The sequence below is a fragment of the Aphelocoma coerulescens genome, chromosome 1A (assembly GCF_041296385.1).
Source record: "Aphelocoma coerulescens isolate FSJ_1873_10779 chromosome 1A, UR_Acoe_1.0, whole genome shotgun sequence".
Taxonomy (NCBI): Eukaryota; Metazoa; Chordata; class Aves; order Passeriformes; family Corvidae; genus Aphelocoma; species Aphelocoma coerulescens.
The window spans coordinates 28,569,537-28,588,474 of record NC_091014.1 but is presented as its reverse complement, the minus strand read 5'-3'; the positions used below and the strand labels follow the sequence as shown (position 1 = coordinate 28,588,474).

At 34.2% G+C, this 18,938-nt stretch overlaps 1 protein-coding gene across 2 annotated transcripts in view; it reads right to left on the bottom strand.

Annotated features, from left to right (window-relative positions):
• The window catches only part of IMMP2L (inner mitochondrial membrane peptidase subunit 2), a 420,331-nt gene that overhangs the window by 78,042 nt on the left and 323,351 nt on the right, over window positions 1-18,938 (bottom strand). For both annotated transcript variants that reach the window (XM_069003883.1, XM_069003884.1), the window contains exon 5: window positions 15,687-15,789. In XM_069003883.1, coding sequence (XP_068859984.1) covers window positions 15,687-15,789 — 103 coding nt within the window. The remainder of the gene's footprint in view (window positions 1-15,686; window positions 15,790-18,938) is intronic.

Below are 18,938 nucleotides of genomic sequence, written 5' to 3'. Positions count from 1 at the left end.
TAATATTTGCAGTGCTTTGCTTCTTTGTCTTCTCTGCAGAGACGGCTAAGAGCACAACATGGTGTTAGTTTTATATTTCTGATGATCTGGAAAGTTTTATATGAACTCAGTTCAGAGAACAGAGATTATTTAACAAGAAAATATCTTCAGCATGAAACATCTTGCAGTCATATAATCTTTTACATCTTTTATATATGAGGAAAATGTTTCAAAACATGCTATGTCTCTCACATAGTTTTTTGATGGTTTTGTCAGTTTGCTTGTTTTCCTACCGTGAAATCCTTTGCACACATTTTCACCATCCTTTCAACATACCTTCTTTCGTTATACTATCTGAAAGGTCTGGCTTTGCGCTGTTACTAAATATGCAGTCCTGAAGGGCTGCTGCAACTGCCTACTCACACACTGTAGTAGCATTGAACTCAGTCAGGATGTTCCTTCAAGTGCTTTGAAATACCTTGAAATAGAGAAGGTATTATAGAAAAGCAAACTCTTTTTTATTTTATCCATGTAAACAGAAATCTATAGTGTCTTCTGCTGTGAACTAACAAAAGGCTGCTGCATGACAGATGAAATGCAATTCAGGAGACCCACTAAGAGAGTAATCCTTTCAAATGCATCTAGTAATGGTTCAGATGATCAAGAAAAAAAGTGGCCACGAGTACTCATACAGTTTATTTAAAAAAAAAATTAGGATAAGACATTAAACTAGATGAGATTTTATGTGGCCTGAAAGACAGTTTTGTACTTAATATCAAACAATTCTGAAAACCTTACCCCAGTCTGTGACTAAGTGTGAAAAAGTATCTACTGATAGGACAAATTAGGAGTGAAAATATAAAAAACATAATTAAACTGAAAAAAAAAGAAGACATAATTAAGCTGTAAAAAACATTTTAATGACAATTAAAATGTTTAACAAAAAAAAAAAAAAAAAAAGGCATTTATCCTAAGAGGCTGGCTGTGCATTTTATTCAGGTAACCTAATAGAAGTTGTTGCTATTGGCAATTGGTTTTCCTCTTTATATAACTGGATTAGCAATGCCACACTAAGTGTATTTCTGGTTAATTGCCCAGAACCCCAAGAGACTTTTCAGTTTATTGTTTCATGCTTCAAATTGTACGTATCTAGCAAATGTATTTACAAGTTGCTGGCTATTTTCAATTTTAGCTTGTAATACACAGAGGCTGTGAATTAAAATGAACAGTTCAGAAACTACAAGCGTTTGTCACATACACAACTGAGAGGAAGGTATTCCATCTATGGTATATAATCCTTTTTCTTGTGTTAAAACATGAGATCAATTATGAGTTTTAGAACTAGCCCAGGTACTGGGAGATGTTCCTCACTGGCAAAGTGCTACCTCTGACTATGGTGGTTGGAAAGACAGGTTAGCTCTTACTATACAAATGGAAAGATTAGCTCTCTTAAATGTATTTAGCATTTATGTGCCACAAAACAACATCAGAATAACTGAGGAAATCTTTAAATATGACACAGGAACAAGAGTCTTCTGGTGCATGATTCTATGACAAAGATATGATCTCTTTCTCCACAAACTTTGCCAGCCCTGGACAGATGGAGAATGGCAGGGGCTGGAAGAAGGCGTTGCTGGGAGAGCCATGTGTTGTCCCTTGCTGGGGACAGTCTGTGGCCCTAAGTCTGCAGCACAGCATCAGCAGGAAAATCCTGCTGGGGGATGAAGTCCTGACATCACTGACCCTGGCAAAACTCCCAGAGACAAGATTTTTCCCGAGCTTTTAATATTATAACATACTGCACAAACCAGACACAAGATAAAACCATTCTAGCTTACAAACGGTTTGGGGTTTTTTTACTTGACTTAGGTAATAAAGCTATTGCAAATGTCCCAGACCTCAAGGAGGTATATAATTATTTTTAAAAGTGGAATGTATCTTTATATAGAATAGAAAAATGAACGCAAAATTCTCTAAGGGATTGCTTAATGTCATCACTGTGCTGTCACTGAAAGCCCTCTTAATACTTGAGCCTAATTTGCACTTTTACTGAAATTTCAAGATGATGAAAAAATGATGTATCTTTTGTCCTGCTCCAAATCTAATGAAAAAAATATGTTATCCTTTGTTGCAGAGACGGCATGAAATCTAAAGCTGCCTGTCCTTAATTCTATGTAACACTTATTCTATGAAAAGTTTAGTCTCCAGAAAGCTGGCACCATTCCATTTTAAAGATATACTTTAATTCTTTACTTCAAAATCTATAAGAAGCATCTCTCTATTAATTTTTCTTTTGTAGGAAACTTTGATAGATTTAGTCCCTTATGAATCTCATTTAAAAATACATGCATTTAAATGCCAATTGGGACTTTCTCTGGAGAGCTAGGAATAAAGGTTTTAAAGTAGAATTCAAAAAGAAGAATAATGTTTTTATTCCCAAGGTAACTGAATCTTTTCCAGATATTACTGGTATCTGCTACTATGTCTACTTGGGGTAAACAGAACTATTTCTCCTTAATTATATAGTTTACTTTTTAGAAAAAGTACCCAGGTATTCTGACTAGGAAAAAGACTCTGAAGAACAATCAAACCTCATTTTCGTTCACTGTATCAATGCTTTGTTGAACCTAAAGGTGTTATACTATTAACTACTTTTTTTCACTAGTCTTGGTGTCTGCAGCAAGACACAATCAAGAGCACAAGACCATAATGCTCAGTAATAAAACTGTCACATGCAGCAGCATATTATCAAGTCCCATTGAAAAAATGAATATATTTTGAAATAGACATTATACTGTTGTTGTTTACTAAGATCATTTAACATGGATATTTATCATTGAGTTGGAAGAATTTGTTCACCTAGGCTTTTTATATTACAAGTGTGCTAGTTCTTTAATTATGCCTAATGAATCATGTTCTTTAAATCTTGGATTCTGTAAATATGTCTGCTCTAACCTCACATATTTTGACCAAAAAAAGGCAAAACTTCAGATTTTAAATACTAGAAGAACTTGCATGTCTTTCTTTCTGAGCTTACAAACAGGAGATACCTGGAGGCAAGATTACTCAAAGAATATCTGCTCTTTTTTTAACAATTACTTTATAACATATCATCTGTCTACCCTATCTCCACTTTTCAGTCTCTGTAGAACTTACTACAGGAAAAGATACAAATTTTAAATTTTTTTTGTATTTTCATATTTTTCCTTCTTTTTTCAACGTTTTGCAAGCCTCAATGAATCAGATAAGTGGATGTTCTGTTTTCCTGTATAACCCCGGGAATATAGTAGATTTCTCCAGTCTACCAAGAAACACAGATTTATGCTAGTAGGATAAAAGCTCACTGTAGAGGTTAAGTTTGGTTTCACAGGATTTGCCTCTCAGGTTATAATTTCAAAGGCCCAGCGTGCTGTTAGGGACAGAGCTCTTTTTGATGGATAAACCCCTAATAACTTGAGACATAGTAACAGGGGTAAAACTAAGGTTACTATTCTGTTCTACTTCAGGTAGTGTGAGATTCACTAAAAAATTTGCAAGTCAGGGAGAATGTGAAGGCTCAGCTGGCAGTTGATAATTTTTTTTTCCTCTCTGTGAAGTCTACAGCTTTTTTCTATATATAAGCAATCTATTTGAATGTGATGAAGAACTAAGGTTTCACACACTTAAAGACAAGTGATAAATTGAAATGACATGGTTCTGTTGCTAGTTTACTGCTGAAGTCATCCAAATACCTTTTTAGGTTTTGTTACTGTCAAATTAATTTGTGTAAAGTGTGCCAGGAGAGAACTCTAAAAGCAAACCAGGGAAGATAGATAACCCATTATAATCTTCTTTTTTAGTGCATGACTTACTTCGGGCTGCAGTACTTCCTGAAACTTCAAACTAAAATGTAGATGTAAAATAAGCCTTCCATACAAACCACACTGCATGTAAATGCAAATATAAATGATCAAGACAGTATATTTAATATTTTCTTTTTTAAGAATATAGTTCAAACTTGAGATGAATGCTATGACAGAAATACAAGGTTTTCTTCTACTGTTATGTGAGTTCCATCTTTTTCTATGCACACTGCAAAGTACACAGTTTAGAACAAATTTGCAAGGGAAGAGTGAATATTAGATAAGGAAAGAGATATAAGCTTTATGATACGAGCTCCGTTTCTAACTTATGTACTAAAATCCATTTCTTGAACAAGGTTCCATTGTACAAACATACCTGTTTTGCACTGGTATGTGCACAACTAATGGGGCTAGTAGTGCACTCAGCAGGATAAGGAAAGAATGAACTGTATATTTTAAACAAATGCATTTACCACTGCTGCTTCTTGAAACTGAGATGCTGTGACAACAGAAAAGTACTAATGAAAGATTTACAGGAAAACTCTCTGAGAGAACCTAACAGTAGGAAGATGTACAACAGTCCTGAATGGGATCCAAAGTGAATAAAAGACATTTCTTCCTAACTCGCATCATTAAGTGTAAACATGAAGACTTTATTCCTTGTTAGCATTTTTCATCTTGTTCAATCTAAATATTTTTCATTTAAAAGCTAATTGCTTTGTAATACTATCAAACTCTTTAATTGAAAACACAGTGGTTTCTTTGAAAATTGATGTGAACAAAAATTCACTCTGATATTACAAACATTTTAATAACTGTGAAGATTAGATTTATTCTCTACATGGCTCCACTCACAAGTATAATCAAATCTTATATTAACTAAGGAATGTTTTGAATTGTGACCTTATGGCTTCATTGATGCACACAGAACTCTGAGGGTCTCCAAAATTACTCTGACAATACATAAGACTTAACAGCATATTTGAGTACAGATATCATGAATATGAAGCATTTTCTTAAGACCTGTGTTACAGGACTTAACAGAAAACAATATATATCTGAGTGAAAATGGATGTATGTTGAGCTTGTCAAAAGAGAGTGTTATATCTCTGCATAGCTTGAGGATACAGAGAACACAGCAGTTGCAGCAATATCAGGGCCTTTGGGGGAGCATGAGTATTTTCACTTCAAAATGCATGTTCATTTTTTTACTGTTCAGTCTGGAAGAGTAACACAGGTATTTCTGACTTATCCTCTGTGTGGAAACCTGCATTACCAGCATGTCGAAGAACAAATTTCAATTAGTGTCCCTTGGTTGTGACAGAATTATAAGAGTCTTGAAAAAAAAACGGATCCTGGAATGCCTCTCTCTAACTGCTAAACTTGTAAAAAAACATCATCTGGCGTGCTCTTTCTACCTGCCAAAGCCTCTGAAATGTGAAGGTGATCATTACATTAGGGGGAGCCATAACCTGCCAAGGAGCAGTCATGGAAAATTTTGTAGGCAGTCACTTCTTCTGATCCCTCTCCTTTTTCAGTGTATTACATCTTGTTTTGGTCATAGGCTTCCCCTGGCTTTCATTAGAGATAGTGTGCATATGGCCAAAATTCAATGTTGGATACCAGTTTCACATCTGTTACAGAGTAGTCCAGAGTCTGTTACTTTGGCATCTAAATGATACCATTCCTGCTTTTTAGTAAGTTGCAAATTGAACCTGAATTTTAATTTGCATAATATGAAAATATGTGAATATGATTGGGCATAATACAGAATTGAAAATACTAAACTGCTAAAAAATAGGACTTTTAAACTTTCTGTTATTTCTTTTGTGCATTTTTAGTGGAAGGAAGCTCAGCTTTTGGCTTTAAAATTTCTGACTGGCTAAACTACAAAAGACTTGAGTCGTACTAAGGTGATCAAAAAATAAAAAAAAAAGAGAAGGTTTGTAGCTCTTTGCTTTCCTATCTTGGTTGTGCACCAAGTCAAAGCTATATTCTATAAATAATAACTCTGGCAGCATTGACTAAACGTTTTAATAATCTCTAACTCCTTTGCTTAAGTACCCCTTCACACACATTAATCCAATGTAAAGTGAGGAAACATTTACTATGCCCTTAAGAAACACCATGGAGCGACTCGTCCAGAAAGTACCTGATAATTCATTTTACCATCATAGAATACTGAAAGACTTTTTTTTCCTTATTAGTTTGACTGATGCTGCACAGATTTTTGTTACTAAAATTGCATTACTTCCACCAGAAGTGGAAGTATTATTTTGTGGAATTGTAGATTTGTCTTTTCTTTCTTTCTTCCTCATTCTTTCTAATTATTGATCAATTATTGATCAACGACCCATGCTTTAAAGTGCAAATTGTTCATCATCATCAGATTTATATTTTTGCTCGGAAAGAAATACCAGATCTTGTCATCACATCATGTTAACTACTACTATGGTTTCCTTCTACTGTCATTTCAACAAGTGATATCTCACAAATATGAGGCATACAAGTTAACAACCCACAAAGCTCGTAATCTGGTCTCCCAGCTTCAAGAAGATATATTGCATGGAAGAAGAGACAGCATTGGTATAAGCACTAAACAAACATATTTCAGAACAGCATCCTTAACTTTATATTGGGATAGATTATCTGGGGGGAAAATGACATTTTGCAATTAGAAAATGTGATATTCAGTAACAGATCTTGCAGCTTGCAGGCATTTTTTATCAAGGTTCACAATCAAAGCATTACATGGGACTTGTCCTCATGACCACAGAGAGCTGATGATCACATGATAGGAGATTTCTGTTTTGCATCAAATGCAATTAAACATATTTTCAATAATTCCATCAGGACATACACTATAGCTACATAAATGATGCATATGTGAAAGAGGGAGCTGTATATATACTAACTCCAGAGGAACTACCATGGAGTTATTGTTACTTCATGCTGCTACTAATACCAGTTTTCCTATTAGACACAACTCTTTTCGAAATCTCCAGACTGACAAAAGAACTAAAACTGTGCTGGCTCCCGAATCTGACATTGAGTTGCAGTAGCTGTTAGTTAATATCTAAACAAAATATCAAAGCCTAATAAATGCTAATCTGCAGTGCCCAAATCCTCAGAGCAAGTAAATTAAAAGAGCTATACCCAACTTTAATTAAGTAACATTATCTCAAATAGCAATCAAGGGAAGAGGACTATATTTTATGATTTGTTTTGCAAACGTATTTACTACTGTGTTAGTAGGCTTATTCCTCTCACCAAATGTAACATTCTATGGGATTTACCTCCCAAGAATTATTCTCACTTGTCTCTCCTGCAGTGAAAGAGAGAACAAGTAACTTTAAAATTCTGCTATCAATCTGAAAGTTTCTCTGACAGGACCACACTCCTATGTTCATCATAAAAATATTTCTATACTTTAATATTTTGAAATTTTTAAAAAATAATAAATCTGGCCATTACAATTGTATTTTTCAAAATAAGCCTACACAGTTTGGAAAATGCTTTGATTGCTTGGACAACAATCAGGAATTAAATTATTTAATAGCAAAAGTTCTGCTTCATTAAAAATTTAATATATTACTGAAATAACTGTCAACACCAGAATCAGCAAAATTATTCAGTTTGAACTGGGGTGCTTCATTTATTAAGTCTTTCAAAACAAGAGAAGGAGAAAAGCAGCAACATAAACAAGAGAGGCAGTCTGAAACATGCAGGCCCTTGACTTTATTAAGAAGATCTTACAGATGTAAAATAAACAAAAACAAATGTTTGGAGGATCAGGATCCTAGTCCAAATGAGATTTAGCTTGAATTAAATAATGCTATTTGCTCCATTATTTGCTCCATAACATACATATAAAATTTGAGTACTGCTTAAAAAAAAAAAAAAAAAAAAGGGTTTGCTGCTAATATTTGAGGAACATTTTTCTTCTCTGCTCAGGGTGGACTTTAAATATGGCCAAGCTAGGAAAATTCATGATATCTAGTATATTTTCCAAACTATCCATTTTAGAACAGAGGGAATACAAATAAAGGTTTGCAAAGAAACCTTTGACCAATCTAAAATGCAATTTGATGCCCTTGATAATCCTGAGAGACTGCAGTAATAGAAAAGTGAATTTACTATTTTCTCTCTCTTGATAAATGTGATTAACACATAACTTTTGTCAGTTTACTGTCCTATGTGCTAAATAAAAGGGTTAACTGACAAAATAAAGATAATTTTCCTATATGCACAGACATATAGGTAGGAAAGGACATCTGGAGGTTATCTTGTCCAACCTCCTACTCAGAAGAACTCAGGTTGCTCAGGGCTTTCCAGACAGATTTTTTTACTATCTCCAAGAATGGAGATCTTCCAAACTTTCTCAGTAATCAATGCATGACTTTGCCACAAATGAAAAAAAAAAAACAAACAAAAAAAAACCTAAAAAAAAACCCCTTAATGTCTATTCAGAACTTCCTGGATAGAACATGTGCTGTGCCTGTTGTCTCTTGACCCACAACTCTGCATCTCAGAGGAGTCTGGCCCTGCCCTCCCCATACCCGGTGCAGCAGCTGAGGACAGCTGTGATCTCTCCTCACAGCCCTCCCCCCTCACGGCTGAGCAAACCCTGCTCTTGAACCTCCACGTGGTGTGCCACAGGTCTGTCACAGGGGTCCTTCACAGGGCTCATCTACCAACTCTTCTGCAGGGAATGCCCAAAGCACACTGCCCCTGACTGCACAATGCACCAACTGGATGGAGAACATTGCTTCCCTCAAATAAGTCACAGAAGTATTGGTATATTATTCATCATTTTTCAATAATATTTTGCTTCTAAATGAAATAAACATACACTGGTAAATAAAGGCATACAGTTTGGTTTGCACATTCACTGCCACACAAATACACATTTTTAACCTTCCAACATGATGTGCAATCATGTAAACAAAGTGCTAGAGTAAAATAGTCTTATTTTAGGATTGGGACCTTTAATGACATGAGTACTTATTACACCAAAGCGTTTATCTTATCCAAAATTGGAATCAAGTAAATAAAAATTTCCTAAAATTCTGCAAACTAAAATTTAGAACTTTATTTTAGTAATCACTGACTGAGCTTTGACAATAATCCATGTCCAAGGAGGTAAAAATATAAAGAAATAAATACATTAAATATTTTTTTTAAATTATGTCCTGGCAAATCTTAATATGAATGCCAGCATGAATCAAAATTCCCTACACAGTTAAACTATAGAGAAGTCAGCAAAGATTCCTTTGTGCCTCATTTGGATTAAAACAAGTAGTTTATTTAATTCAATATAGACAATATCATGTAACAAATCCTGCAGAGAGATTATTAAATACAAGGGTGTTTCAAGCTGTAACTTGAGAGAAATAGAATTGTAAGGAAACTGACGAAAGAATGTACAGGGTTTAGCAAATGATTATATTTGAATGCAGAGCTGTTCAAATTAGATAATTAAAAATTATTCTGACAGCTCTCTGATTTCTTCCAATATTTCATTAAATAGATCTAATACTGTTTCAACATTTTTTCCTAGTTTATTTCAATATAACTGATGTCAAAGACAGGTGTAGGCTGGTCAGACTGCCATTCTTTCCAATGTGGTTGAAATATTCTTTAAAGGTTCTTGCATTCAGAAATACTAAATATTTGTATTAATAATTCATTGTGCATGAATTTGTTACATAAATCCTGTTCCATAAACAGAATGACTGAAACATTATCAACACTAAATAAATTACAAGTAATAGAGAAAATTAGCTAGAATGCATAAAATGTGTAAGATTTGACATAACTAAGACAAAAACCAAACTTTCTCTTGTGAAGAAATAGAGTAGCCTTAACTGAGAGCTTTTAGTCACATGAGGATAGCCATATGCACTGGTTTAATTAGAGTCAAGCTAAATATTTTACTTTTCAAAAGAATTAGGACAGCTATAGGGGACTTTTTATTCCCTATAGTGCAAATTCAGTTAGTCATGATAACTTAATGGACAGTTAGACCACACAATTTTATTAGCAAGGCTCCCCTTCAGCAGCTCCTGGAGTGAATTGTCATTCTCCACAGAAAAGCCACCATCCCAATTTGCATCTCACATATAGTATTCTCTCAAAGGGACAAGCATATTTACCCTTCAAGCTTTATTTATCATCAGTCATAACAAGTAATGACCTATCCGTTTTATTCACCATAGATTTTTACAAGTTCAAGCTGTGCATCCATGCTATTTACTACTGGTAACTTCATGCTCCATATGCAAAGTCTTTTTTCTGATTGTAAACAGTTTCACCTATTTCATTTTTGCCAGTAGCCAGAGATAAATATTATGGAATGGCATTGATTGCATATTTGCATTACACATCCTGTTTAAACTTAGCTTCATTTCTTTTTTAATACCCAAGAGAGAAGTAGAAATGTCACTGATCCCATAAGAGTCATGCTACTCTCCAAGGCTACATTTATACAGCAGAGTGAAGCTGCACTGTTGGCAATGGTAGCTAAAAGATAACAGAAGAATCTGCAACATCTGCTAGCAAGTTAATGCAGACAACTCCCCAGTAGGGTCATTCCCAGCCTTCACTGATTACTTTGTCATCACTCTTTTCCTCACCTACATTAACTTTATGAGTGTAAGCACAGATAAGTGTTTTCTTGCTAAAATCACACTTTTGTATTACCACCCTTGACTATCTCTTCTTGACTGTTCTAAACTAAGAAAAACAGGGTTTGGTACTCTGCTATTGACATATTTGTCTTAAGCCTCTTTGAATGGCTGTTTGGAGTATGGGGCACAAATGGGGTCAGCAGGTATTTCAAGACCTGGCGGAGCTCTCTGTGGGAAGTGCTCCCCAGCCTTATTGTGCAATTTAACACAGTACTGCACTGCTGTGAGCTGTTAAACTCTTCCCACCTCTTGTCTTAGAGGCTGCTCCATTTTCAGGGATATGTAATTCTTGCACTAGTTTATAGCTCATATATGAAAGTTTCACCAGATGGCAAGATCATCACCAAGATTATGTGCACTTTTAGGACATGTGGCATTCTTTGTTTGCTGTTATGTAAGTAATTCTGAATGGCAGAAAGAGATCTGCTTCCTCCTTCAACTGTCCACTGAACCTCCCTCAGAAGATGGAAGAGCATACAAAGCAGAGGTACCCTCACAAGTTGCAGACCTCTTGGTTTAAGTATTTCCTTTACCAGCAGTAACCTCTGCACTCCACTAGAAGTGTCATATTTCAGTTCAATTTACTGTCTAATGAAATTTTCTAATTTTCTGCTTTTGACTACTTGTATTCACTAACAGTAGTTGCAGAGAGATATAGCGGGTCAGCCTATAAAAATAATCATAAGAGGCCACATTCTATTACTGTTAGTAATAGAATTTGCCCATTGAGGGTTAACAGTTAAACCATTCCTATCTTATAGCTAAAAGAGAAGATGATAGTCTTTGAAAATTAAATTAAAATGACTAATGAATCCAGCACATTCTCTTCTGTATCATACCTAGTTTATAGTTTTCTAGCCACAGTCTACAGGTTTCTGCTGTTAAATGAAAACATAGTTAAACTGATAGGAATGTTTTTCAGATATTTTATTCCATGAATTTACAGTACAGAATAGGCAATCATAAAAAACGGCCCCTACAGTAATGCTGACTAAAAGAAATTTACTCATTTGAAGCCTATGAATGTAAAGCTTCTGTCAAACAAAAAAGCTAGGCTCAGGTTCAACAAGACTTAGTTTTGAAAATAAACACATTAAAGATAGATATATTTTAAGGAAAACGGCTAGGGCAGGGACCTGGATGGGCCAAAAGAGGTGTTTTTGACAAGGTACTCAACCTACCTGTGTTGCAAGCTTCGCAGGAAGATAAGGAGAATAGTAGGTTTTTTTTGTCCTTACACTGGATTGTGAAGCTTAACTCATGAAGAACTTTATCCAAAGCCATTAAAGCCAATAGAAATCTCTCATTGACTTTAATGAGCTTTTGTTCAGGCCTTTTACACAACAGCTGAAAGACTGCCATGGATTTCAAGCCCTGATTTTATAAAGCGCTTTCATATCCCCAGCTTGGAGGCATTTAGAAACATATAAATGTGTAAATAAGAGCATTATAATATAATATTATCTCCCTAAGACATAATTTGCCTGTTTTACTGTTTAAAATTATGAGAGAGATTCTCACTGCACATGTGTACATTCAGGAATATATCAGTTACTGCATGCACTTATTAATAACTGTTTCTTAGATACCCTCACATATTGGTTGGATCACCATCTCTGCACTGCTGGATGCCAGCTCTAAACATTTAATCTAAACAAAGTACAGTTTATAATGACTTTTCCCTTGATTTAGCCAGAATATTGGACATAGAATATTAAGTGTCACTTTGCTTTTATGCTGATATTATCCTGACTATGCAAGCAAAGACAATACCTGATCTGGCATAAAGTTAACCCTCTAAAATTTTTAAGAAATTTGAAGCAGCAGAGGAGTCTAATACTTCATCAGTTCTTTATAATATATCCTGCATTTCTGATCTAAGAAAGCAGAAGCATTGCCAGGAAAATTCTATATTTCCTATGCTGTTGAACTACAGTACAGAGTAAAAAGGCCCATCAAACAGGAAAATTACCAGAACTGAAAACAAAAAGAAGAAACTTCAAAAAGTGGTACCTTAATTACATACAATACTCATTATCACATTCCTGTAGTATGCCAAATAAGGAATGCTAACCTAATATCATAAAAGCTTGACGTCACTCAGAATTTAGAAACAGCAACAGTCAATTTAATAGAAATCTCTATCCTAGTCCAGGTAATTGAAAAAAAATTCTTGCAATATGTAATTTTTTACCCCTTAAATAACAGTAAAAATATGCAAGTTCTCTAAATATTTATTGGCTTCTATTCAAAACAGCTATTTTCACTTATGAATGGCTGACAGATTTCCAAACCTGAAACACATCAGTATTAAAGCAATAGTATTAGTATCACCTGCCATTCAGTATTATACAAAGCATTTTTTAAAAGACAATGTACAATAGCCATGAACTAATTAATTTAGTCCCATATTAAGGAAAGATGATTAATATTTAAGTTTTGATCATATACACAATTAATAGCACTTCTAATTCAGCACTAACCATAGATATCCTGTTATTTTTGTAATATCAGTTAAGGTATTAATTTCATTCAAAGACACAATAAGGCAGAAAGGAAATAGTAAACCTTTACAAATCTTAGTTTAAACATTTTCATTTTATTTACACACTTCAGGAAAATATATGTCTATTCTTTAAAAATCCAATTTTAGTCCTATAAAACCATGCAATAAAAAGATATTATTTATTTTATAACACTTTTATGAACTAAGTAAACACAATTTAATCAGGCCAAATTTTACAGCTTAGAAATTCATATCTCTCCAAAGGTGCATCTAATTTAGAACTTGATTGGTATCAGGGTTTTTCCTTTATCAACCTAACCCATTAGGCCATTACAGATACTGTTATTCTCCAAGAGAAAAAATTATTCTAACATCTGTTCTCAATCTGTTTTTCCATAATTTCCTTTTATGCCCCATGTAACTCATTAAGCTCATCTACAAAACATTACTGAGTCTATCTCCACTGTAAATGTCTTTCTACTATACGATCACATGAAAAGAGAAAAAGTGGTAGCCTACAAAACAACCCACTTAAATCCCATACTATTTCTACTTCATCTTTTGATCAAAGAAAACATCATTTTGAAAGTCAGAATGGTGACACACATAATGTTTAACCTAATGTCTTAAGTGACCTATATACTAACAAAGTAAGAAAAACATGTCCATGTCTTACCATTGTGCTGTCTATTCCTTATGACTGCTGCAGTCATATGAGAGAATTTTTTTTAAAAAAGAACATTTCTGAATGGCTTGAAAGAGTGATTTTAATATTTTAATTCACTTGTGCAAATAATCTCCAGAGTACAGAAGAGGAGTAGAAAATGTCCCAGTAACCTAAAATCTTACGTGTGTAGGATGAAAAGAACCTGGAGTGCAATGTGTCCTCCTAAATACACTTTCCATTTTCTTCTACAGACAAAAATTCTATTTTATTATTCTGAAGCTCGTTTCAAATCCTGTGATCTCTTCTTCCCCTTCTGCCTGCATTCAGCGATTGCTGTTCTAATTTCATTTGAGAGGAAAATACCTATTTACATCTGACTTGTCCACAATGTATTCATCTAAGCAATACAAAGGTCATTCTTCCTGCAGAAAGATAAAGAATTCACTGTCAGAATCTGTCCTGCTAGCTCTCAAAAGTGCCGTTGCTGTAAGAAAAGTGCCATACTATCTGATGTTAGCTAACAATTGATGACTAATGTGAGGTCAAAGCCTAGTGAAGGGGATTTACTAATATTTATAAACATCAGTGAATTGAGCAAAATTTACCCAACATTCTATCTTGCATGAAAACTGCATGGTGCCTACCTTGAAGATTTTACCTTGTATGAATTTCTGTGTGAGCTGCTGTAAATCTGAAACCAATGCTAAAGGTTCTTTATGCTCTGAGTCTACATTGGCAATATATTTGTAAGTGAAAAGAAGATTAGTGGCTTTATGACTATGATTTATGTTGGAAACAGAGACTGACAGAGAAAAGCTTACTAAGGGAGGAAAGAGATACTTGCACAGGATAGGCTGAATTACATTCTGCAGGAAAGAACCTCTAAAACTAGATGTTAGAAATCTTAGAAGATAGTAGAAGAAAAATAATAACGAAAACCAGCAAGAAATACAAGGATGAAAAAAGTAAGACAAACCAGAAGAGAGGCATTACCATTACATGCTCTAAATCAGACAGTAGGCCTAATTTGTATTTTTTCCTGAGAACAAATTATTTCAATTTAATAATTGGGCTAAACGTCAAGAAGCCAGACAAACTCATAAGGTCCTTCTTGTCATTAATTCAATCAGTCAGTGGGATGACTTCTGTATGAAATAGATGTGAAATGCATAAGGGTAGAAAAATCCAATCTTGACAATTTCCCTGTAACAAACAGTGGGGGTTTTTAATAATATGAGAGGAATATTCTGTCTTAAGAAAAGAGAAAAATCCTGCATATAGAATAGGGCCAAAAGAGTTTGTATTTCCACAGCAGGATACACAGCTTATGCAGCTATTTCCTGCATTCTAGATTAGGTTAAAACAAGACCAAGAATCTATATGAAGTGTAACAAACCCAAACTAGAGTTCAGAGAAAGATTTTACTCTTCTCCTGATGAAAAGATGCACACTTTTACCCATCAAGAAACAGATTTTACAGGTTACATTTTCTTTCCATTCAATATGCAAAGAAAATTTAAATGTTTACCTTGGGAAGAGTTTTGAAGTATCTCTACTCTAGTCCACTGACCAATTTACCTGTTAACACTTGTTAAGCATGGTTACAGTTTCCCAATTCTTTATCCCACCACTGGCACTAAAGCAAGACCAAGCTCCAAGGAGGGAACAATTCCAAATTATATCAGCTGGCAAAATGTCCCCAGGGAGCATCTGTCAGCTACAGGGAGCTGGCTCGCCCTCTTGCTACTATTCCAGTATATCCCTCCCAATTTAAAATCTCTACCACATCTCCTTCCATGTGGGGAATTGAAACAAGTCGTTATTCCTTATATAATAGCTAAGAAAAAACTCAATATCTGCTGGCCAAGATATTTTATAAAGTCTAATAAATCTCATAAAAATAATAGAAACTACACTCACAATCAATTCATACTTGCTGTGTTTCACATATGCACAGTTCTTCAGTTGCAAAAGTGTGACATATAGAGAGACAACTGACTTACAGGACCAAAAGCATTGCTGTCAAAGCTGTGTCCATGGTGATCCCCTTCCACCCAAATATGACCATGTGGAACTTTCACATACTTCTTTTTGTATCCAATGGTTCTAAACAGAATTGGAAAAAATGGTTAGTTAAAAAGATTTTAAACAAACAAACAAAAAACCCAAACCCAACAATGTTTTGTTAGGAAAATTCACATATTACAGGTTTGGAATTTGACGTTGCATACAACTCAACACCAGCTTAAAAATTGTTTTGTCAGAAATCACATCACAACAAAGGAAGAAGAGACTTTTCAGTTAAATATAATTAGAGATTATTAACTCCATCTCTGTAGTAACAAAATTTGAACCATCAGATTTTATCTCAGGTAAATACGAGTGAACATATATATGTTGCAATCACATAAAGATAATGTTTAAGACCATTTTTCTTTGTCAAAAATACACTGGTGTATCTGAACCGGCCTCAGATTCAGAGCTTAGATTCCTGAAATGGTTCTATCCTGGGGGTAGGATTTGTTCAGCTATAACAAGCTAAACAGGATAAACTTAGAAGAAACCTTTAAGAGAAGGCCAAGTGATGAAGAAAAATGACATTGATGCCATCCTCTACAGAAAATCATACTGCCACAGCATGTCCCAGCACTACAAAATGACAAACTACAGATTAGCACTAAAGCTGAGCTGCAGAGTATGCAAAATTCCTGTATTTAGTTCCCCAAGTAGCTGTCATATGCCAGTCTGCCTTCTACTGCACACTTCTGCTTTTTTTCAGATGGAACCTGTTATTCTGCAATCATTCATGCAGAGATGTTGCTTTAACCCCAGACAGCAATTGTCACGCACGTTGAATTATTACCAGGATGAAGCATTTACAGATGGGACTATGAATAGTGATACCTCTTATTTAGTTTTGAATAAACAAGTCTATCTATAGACAGAAACAGACTTTTGATCTAGCTTGTTGCCTCCAGCTGCTCATCGCTTTTCACTGTCTGGAAGATATGCCCTCAGAGCTGAAGGCAGAAGGAGCACACTCTCAATCTAAAAAAAAATCAGCTGGAGAGAGAAAATCATCTGCACCAGGAGATTCAGCTGAACTGTGCAACAGCACTAATCAGGGATATTCACAAGTCAAAATGAAAAAAAATGGGTTTTGGGAGGTTTGTTTTGTTTGGGAAGGAGGGTGAGTATGTTAAAAGGACAAGCTAATCAGTAACCCGGAGGCCATGAAATATTAGATGAATAAGGAATCCTCAAAAGTGCATTTTATTAACTTTATTTGGCTATATTAGTCAAATAAAAATTATAATTACTTAATTTGCAAGTCACAAAATCTGACCAATGCTTTTTCATTCAGCATTTTTCTGGCAGCTTAAAGGATGAGCATGCTAGTACTATATTCTAGTGGAATGTACTTTCATTGGAAGCTGAAAAAATAATAGCCTATTTGCAGAAAAGAAAAAGACTGATCTTCTTTTTTTTCTAGAACAGTTTCATAATACGCATTATTCAAGACTAAATTCCTAAACCATTCAAAACAAAAATGTAAAACTGTCCTAGCTGGTAAATATATGATTTCCTAAACACAAAGAGTATGCTATAATAATTCAATTATGCTAAAAAAGCAATTTATTACTGTGCAAATCCTTTTGTTTTTTAAGAGATATGGCATACAGTTTGGACAATAAAATTATTTATGTTTTGACATTTCATAATGCTTTGTCTCATTGATAGTTTCTTTTATAAAGTATCACATGCTTTACTAGTAAAATGTTTTAAAGTATAGAATGCAAGTTGTCCATTAATTCTGCTGTTTGATTAGACACGTCTGAAAATTATTAAATGGGTCTCTTCAATCAGTGAGAAAGGCAAAAAATAGCTCAAAAAATATTTAATTTTTTCTTCCATTCATCCTCCTGAATACACAAGAGTATATTGTGATAAAGTTTTGTACCCTTACAGACTTCATGTACAAGACTGAACTTCACACAGAAAGGTGAAAGGATTTGAAAGGTAATTCTGCTGACATGTTTACCTCATAAAAGTCAGGAAAATAATATGGCAAATGCCAGTCAGTGACTCAATTTCAGACCAGACACAATCTCTTATCCCCAAATAATCTCCTCCTTTATTACGATTATGAAATCACTAAGAGGAAGGAAAAAAAAAAGGTTTTGTAATTAGTACTTAAAAACAAAATTGGAGGCAAAAAAATGGTCTGCATGGATAGGTCTTGCAAAGGTTTTCAGAGGCCCTGTGAAAATCTAAGGGTTTAACACAGGTGTATGGTGTGTTCTTTAAGGCCTAAGGCAAAAAGAAAAAGATTACAGAGTGCACTGATTATAATTTGTTCTTTTTATTATTTCTAAAATATAGTAAATACATATTTCTTTTCTACTCTTGAAATAAACATCATAAACCAGAACATTTTTCTACAATTATGCAAAAATAAAGTCTCTTGTAGTGATTAAAGAGGAATTATATACAAATTCTCATATTGAAATAAGCAGATTATTGTACAAAAGTAGTTTTTACTTAGAGGAAATAGAATTAAAATTTACAATGTTAATAAACACATTAAGGGAATAGGGGAGAAAAAAGAAATGGAAAAGAAACAAAAGCAGCAGTTCTAATTATCTACTTCAGTAGATAGGAGTGATACTTCATGAATAAATCCCTTAAACAGTTAAATGTAAAACCTTCTGCTGTTTCATATATGGGTTATATAAATCATCGGATTTTTCCCACATGTAGGCTCAATAGAAAAAAAAAAAGATATCTTGTAAAAAATAAGTACCTGCATACCTGTGAACAGAAGGGAGGCAAGAAAATCTATTTTCCTAAAACAATTCCTTCAAAATGTTACTGTAGTATCTGCATAGGGCAGTTATCTGAGGACCTTGCATCCTCTCTAGCAATACTACTGCAAACACTGTCCTGTGGAACACTCTGGAATTTAAAAAAAAAAGTTTTACTTGAGATTTTCACTGCATGCATTAATAGCAAACCACAGCAAAGGCTCATGTTACACTGAACTGGATCATCTGTTTCTTGATATTGGTTTTAATTTTTAAAATAATTTCATTGCTGAGTTACTCCACAATAGATTAATAAACTGCAACAAATATTCCTGCAAACAAACCAGAATACAGGCTTTAGAAAGCCATGTTTTGTTCACAACTGTAGGTTATTTTTAATTACTCTTGCAAAGACTACATTGATATTTTTAAAATAAAACTTCACAAACT